Source organism: Salvelinus sp. IW2-2015, linkage group LG20 (genome assembly GCF_002910315.2).
Source record: "Salvelinus sp. IW2-2015 linkage group LG20, ASM291031v2, whole genome shotgun sequence".
In the NCBI taxonomy this organism is placed as follows: domain Eukaryota; kingdom Metazoa; phylum Chordata; class Actinopteri; order Salmoniformes; family Salmonidae; genus Salvelinus; species Salvelinus sp. IW2-2015.
In genome coordinates this window covers 78,097,457-78,104,165 of record NC_036860.1, presented here as the reverse complement: position 1 = coordinate 78,104,165, position 6,709 = coordinate 78,097,457, and the positions used below count along the sequence as shown (strand labels likewise).

At 45.0% G+C, this 6,709-nt stretch overlaps 1 protein-coding gene across 1 annotated transcript in view; it reads right to left on the bottom strand.

The window, feature by feature from the left end:
• Nucleotides 1–14: 14 nt before the first annotated feature.
• LOC111981512 (somatostatin receptor type 5-like) overlaps nucleotides 15–6,709 on the bottom strand; it is a 15,811-nt gene continuing 9,116 nt past the window's right edge. Inside the window, exon 2 of the mRNA XM_024012801.3 lies at nucleotides 15–2,011. Coding sequence (XP_023868569.1) covers nucleotides 475–1,920 — 1,446 coding nt within the window. The 5' untranslated portion in view covers nucleotides 1,921–2,011 and the 3' untranslated portion in view covers nucleotides 15–474. The remainder of the gene's footprint in view (nucleotides 2,012–6,709) is intronic.

The window sequence follows — 6,709 nt, the reverse complement described above, 5'->3', positions numbered from 1 at the left end:
TAAAAGTGACGCTACATTCATCTATATATAATTGATTGTCACATTGTGCAGTAAAAATGTAATACAATTACAATCAGATATGTCAGATAAGTTTGGAAAAAGGCACATACATTATGTACATACAGTGATCATGTGGGAAAACATATAAACACAGATTGAAATTGTACAAATGTCTTCAGAAACAACCTAGTATGTACACCGTTTTACAGGCAGTATCAAGTCATTGAAACACAAATTCCATTGGCTTGATGCAGAGTTCAAACGCTCTCAGCCCATTGATCAGAAATGTAGCAAAAACATTATGAAAGGTGCTATGGCCTTGCAGAGTGCTTCTCTTCTCTATATGTGTATAGCGCTGTACATTTAAATAGAGCCACACTTTAGCCACACTTTTTCCATAGACATTACATGAATGCTACAAAATATTAATGCAAGTTTCATCAGGTAACTGACTTCAGAGACAGTTAATTTACATTATAGGTAGCTTATCTCCAGTGAGGTGTTCTTCTCCACTGGCTCCTCTGGCAGTGGTTTGACACTCCCATTTGTGTGTCCATTATGCAGGGATGCTGGAGGCCCCAAGCTTGGGCCTTTCCCACCAATGTCACCAGCTTTGGCTTTCCTTTCTGGGGATGCCACATGCTCAGATGCCCCTGGAGCTGGTGCCTTGGGTGTTAACAGGGCCTGGGAACTCTCAGGATGTTCGTTCCCATTCTGGGCGATCCTACAGATCTCCGTCATCTCTGTGACGTCCTCCCTGTCTTCATCATCCTCTTCCTCCTCCTCATCTCGTACGACCCTCCTCAAGCTCTCTCGGGGCTTCAGCACCCTACCTCTCTCCTCCTGCTGCTGCTGGCGCTCTGTCAGGTCGTGGCTCTCCACCTTGCGTGAGGAGCGACACAGGGCCTTGCGAAAGCCCCGCTTAAAGTTTTCTGACAGGAAGCCGTAGACGATGGGGTTGGCACAGCTGTTGGCGTAGCCCATTACCACAACAAAGTAGTAGAGGCCCGGGTACTCTGATGGCAGAGACACCAGCAGGTTGAGAATGTTGAGGGCGTAGAAGGGCAACCAGCAGAAGACAAACACGGCCACCACGATCACCACCATGCGCGTCACCTTACGCTCCGACTTCCTGCGCTTGGTGGACGTGGCGTGGACCTTCTTGCCAGAGCTGCGAATCTTGAAGACGATGAGCAGGTAGCAGAGGCAGATGATGAGGAGTGGGCAGAAGAAACCCACTGTGGACGTGTAGATGATAAAAGCCGCCCGCCAAATGTCGGCCGGCCGAGGCCAGGAGATATTGCAGGTGCCGCCMGTCTTGTGGACGTTGGCGAAGATTACCACAGGCAGGACCACCAGGAAGGAGATGGCCCACACTGTGCCGTTGACCACCTTGGCCACCTGGGGCCGCCGCCACTTGGAGGAGCGTATGGGATGGACCACTGCCAGGTAGCGGTCAATGCTCATGACGGTCAGGCAGAAGATGGAGGTGAACTGGTTGATGGAGTCCACGGTCATGACCAGGCGGCACATAAAGGAGCCAAAGGGCCAAAACTGGAGGGTGTTCTGGACAGCCAGGAAGGGCAGGCCCAGCATGAAGAGCTCATCAGCGATGGCCAGGTTCAGGATGTAGATGTTAGTCACAGACTCCGTCTTGGAGTAGTGCAGCACAATGTGGATGACCAGGCTATTCCCGCCAAGGCCGATGACACAGACGATGATGTAGATGAGTGGGATGAGGACCCCTGCTACACTGGGTCCTAATGGCATCTCTGGAATGTTGGTGGAGTTGATACAGTTGAAGAGGGTGTCGTTGAGGAGGGTGTCATTGAGGAGGGTGTCGTTGCACAGTAGCAAAGACAGGGGGAGGTCGGGGTAAGAGCTGGGGACTGTTCTGTTCTCCCACATGTCCTCCGACATCTCTGAGGGGGCGGTGAGCAGAAGTCCAGGCAGGAGAGATGGAGGAGCAGGGGGATGTCTGTCTGTCTCTCTCAACTCCCACCCATCTGTCCTGTGGAGAGACCAGAAAGACTTATTAAACTGAGGAGATCTTTCATATCTCATCTTTTATTGAGAAGCATCTGTAGCTCAATGGAGAGAAGGAGAGACASAAATTAAAAGGGACCTTAAAAGGGATGTGACAGACTTGACAGCGGCTTTATGTCTGTTATGCCTGTTATGGGCTCTTTCAGGGCCAAGGCACAATAGTAGCCAGACAATACATCATTGAGGGTTTTCCAAACAGCTTTAATTGTGTTCTTGCACTTCATTCAGGTGAAAGCCTTGTTTGGTAAATTCCCAGAAGCATGAGGTACATGAGAGAAGAAGACATCAGTGTCTGGCTGTGTGAAAAGCTGTTGTTAAAACAAGTCTCAAGACAAATGAAGAGCTGGGGAAACAATGACAGTGGAAGATGAAACAAAACAAAAAAGAGCAGCAGGTGGTGGAGGTTAAATTAAATGATAAGTATGAAATTATGAAAAAGGACACCCAAACGGGATGTCACTAGGTACGCAGCCCAGCATGAGTCAGACAGGAAATAATTAAGGCCAGACAAGGAGTGAGGGCATGGAGAGAAATGAACCAGATCGCAACACCTGTGTTTGACTTCTCTTTGTGGCTATTGACCCCTCAGACAAATTAAACAGAGTGTGTTCCCACAAACAGCCACTGCTGGGGCTAATCATTGACATTTTATTGGTAACTAGGTACTCTGGTGCGCCACAGACCACTGTGTGTAGCTCTTCTGCCAACACATATGCTGTCATCGGTGTGTATGTACTTGTGTGAATGTAAATATGGAATGTGTGTGTATGTGTGCACAGTTAATGTGAGACGGGAGAAAGCTCAGGTAAGCTCAAAGGCTTTGGAGGGCCCTTTTYGTATCTAGCTGTGGAGTCGCAATGCCACGCTGGGTAAATATCCACTACTGATGACGTGTAGGGGTTCTGGAACAAATTAACACCTGGCTTTCTCTCTCTCTATCTACCTCCTTCCATCATACTGTGTAGATCCCATGAAAACACATATAGGAATGACCCTGGATTCATCTCTTTATGCTAAGAAGCTGTAACAGCAATGTATCTAGTTTTAAATCACTTGCAAAAATGTGATAAAAAAATAAATAAATTAAGAAGATTATGTATTGATTTAACATAACTGTCACGTTCCTGACCTGTTTTCCCTTGTTTTTGTATTTATTTAGTATGGTCAGGGCGTGAGTTGGGTGGGTTGTCGATGTGTGATTTTATGTTGGGATTTTGTGTGTTCGGCCTGGTATGATTCTCAATCAGAGGCAGCTGTCAATCGTTGTCCCTGATTGAGAATCATACTTAGGCAGCCGGGGTTTCACGTGTGTTTTGTGGGTGTTTGTTCTTGTGTCAGTGTTTCGCCACACGGGACTGTCACGGTAGTTATTTTGTTATTTTGTATCGCATTTTGTTTTGTTATGTTAAATCACTATGGAAACTAACCACTCTGTGTATTGGTCCGATCCTTCTCGCCTCTCCTCGTCCGAGGAGGAGGAAGAAAATGACTATCGTTACAATAACGACCTGGGTCAAGCAGGTCATCCTTTGTCCCTTGGTACTTGGTCCTGTGTCATAGGTACCATCATCACAAGAGAGGTATTTGGTCAGCAATGGATGTACTGAACTACAAAATGGACACATACACATGAATTCAAGGGACTTCCCACTGGGCAAAAACTGTTTGAATCAAGGTTGTTTCCATGTCATAAAAAATAAATACATGTGATGGTGTTGAATCAATGTGGAAAACTGATTGGATTTGCAAAAAGTCATCAACGTCAGGGAATTTTGTATTTTTTTCACCAAACTTTTAACCTAAATCCAACGTCATGGGGCAATTTTTTGTTGATTTCACGTTGACTTCACATTAGTTGACAATTCAACCAAATATACATAAAAAATTGTAGTTGAACGGACATCTGTACCAAGTGGGTTAGAACATGTCATATCTATCACCACAGTTAAATGTAATCCCATTTTGCATATTATCATGGTTTTCAAATCTTTTCGTTTCTGTCCCATGAAATATGCATAATAAYATTTTCTCTGTTTCGGAAATGTAATTTAATGATTTTTTTTCAGGAAAATCAAAACTCTACTTATAATAGCACAGACGTGAGCTGAGCTCATTGATAGGGTTCATCAAACACTCTGACTGTTTCCTCAGTTCACTAAAAGGTTATCATCACTTCAAAATCTGGAAGCTGAGGTGAAGCAGATTCAAAGCAGGCTTTCCACCTCACTGACGCTCAGGTTCTGATCTGAGGGAGCTACATGAAGACCAACTGTGAAAATGTACTGGCAATGGAACGTGAGAGATAAACAGATGTTTTAAGGGTTGAAGAGAAATATTGTACAGTATATACACTGAGTGTACAAAACATTAGGACAGACTGATCAGGTGAATCCAGGTGAAAGCTGTGATCCCTTATTGATGTCACTTGTTAAATCCACTTCAACGCTGCTGGGTTTTTCATGCTCAACAGTTTTGCTCAACAGTTTCCCGTGTGTATCAAGAATGGTCCACCACATAAAGGACATCCATCCACTTTTGACACCTTGTAGAGTCCATGCCCCGATGAATTGAGGCTGTTCGGAGGGCAAAAGGGGGGATGCAACTCAATATTAGGAAGGTGTTCTCAGAGTATATTTCTTAAATGATTCATTTTGACTAAGAGCATTTTCCTCCATCGCACAATTTCTATATTCTAAATTGTTWGATTTTTTTCATGCGAGGTGCATACATTTACCATCCTCCAACATTGGTGCTGGTTTCCCCGAGCTGCGGAGACACCAGGGAGAAGGAATGCGTTGGGATTGCTGACATAAATCAAACAGAACCAAATCAATGGCACACATGACAGATCACGCTAACAAGATCCCGCTCTGAAGTCTTCAGCTCCACATGGAGAAGAGAGGGAAGCCATTGCATTTATCTTTATTCTTGGGTTATGAACATAACATTGTCACTAATGCCTTGATTTCCTTCAGTTATTAACATATTGTTAGTGGAATGGTCTTTGCACGATGGGACAGTTTTTCTCTGAAGGCTCTCTCTTATCTCCAGCATTTCTCTTCTCTGCACAGAGAAGAGCAGCTCAATACCTGTGGGCCAGCCTTTAAAAAAAAAAAAGACTGGTCAGGGTACCATGGGGAAGGCAGGAATATAGTATGAATGCAGAACACACACGTCTTTTAATCAATGTCATTCTCTTTTACTGCCACTCGGGAGCCATTTGTCCAGCGAACAAATATTTCTGAATGAGTCTGGCCAGTCAGTGCGGCAGTGCGGAGCTGCCATGGGAAAAGAGACATAAAAGCTAAGTGACTACTTCAGAGCTGCATCCACGTAATCAGCCCTCTTAGCCAGATCAATTGTGTTCCATAGCTGGGAAGAACAGAAGACACATGCCTCTTAAAGATGATCACTAATGCACATGATCATACACGGTTTATTGGGTACACCCATCTAGTACTGGGTCTAACCCACCTTTGCCTCCAGAACAGCCTGAATTATTTGGGGCATGGAAACATTGCTCAATTGATATCGAGGGACCTAACGTGTGCCAGGAAAACATTCCCCATACCACACCACCGCCACCAGCATGTACAGTTGACAACAGGTAGGATGAGGCCATGGACTCATGCTGCTTACACCAAATCCTGGGATTTGTCGGAACAGGCAATGTTTTTCCACTTCTCAATGGTCCAGTGTTTGTGATAGCGTGCCCACTGGAGTCACTTCGTTTTTAGCTGATAGKTGTGGAACCCGGTGTGGTTGTCTGCTGCAATAGCACATCCGTGACAAGGATTGACAAAATTTGCATTTCGAGATACACAGCACTGTTGTACTGCACCGTTATTTGCCTGTTTGTGGCACGTCTGTTAGCTTGCCATTCTATTTTGACCTCTCATCAATGTCCTGTTTTCACCCACAGGACTGCTGCTGACTGGATGTTTTTTGTGTGTCTCACCATTCTCTGTAAACCCTAGACACGCTCGTGCGTGAAAAGCCCAGGAGGGCGGCTGCTTCTGAGATACTGGATCTGGCGCGCCTGGCACCGACAATCATACTTTAATTAACATTTTTATTTCACCTTTACTTAATCAGGTAGGCCAGTTGAGAACAAGTTCTCATTTACAACTGCGACCTGGCCAAGATAAAGCAAAGTAGTGCGACACAAACAATAACACGGAGTTACAGATGGAATAAACAAACATACAGTCGATAACACAATAGAAAAGTATATATGCAGTGTGTGCAAATGAGATAAGATGAGGGAGGTAAGGCAATAAATAGGCCATAGTGGCAAAATAATTACAATTTAGCAATTAAACACGGGAGTGATAGATGTGCAGAAGATGAATGGGCAAGTAGAGATACTGGGGAAATCAGCAAAAAAATTAATAACAGTATGGAGATGAGGTAGTTGGATGGGCTATTTACAGATGAGCTATGTACAGGTGCAGTGATCTGTGAGCTGCTCTGACAGCTGGTGCTTAAAGTTAGAGAGGGAGATATGAGTCTCCAGCTTCAGTGATTTTTGCAATTCGTTCCAGTCATTGGCAGCAGAGAACTGGAAGGAAAGGCGGCCAAAGGAGGAATTGGCTTTGGGGGTGACCAGTGAAATATACCTGTTGGAGAACGTGCTACGGGTGACTGCTGCTATGGTGACCAG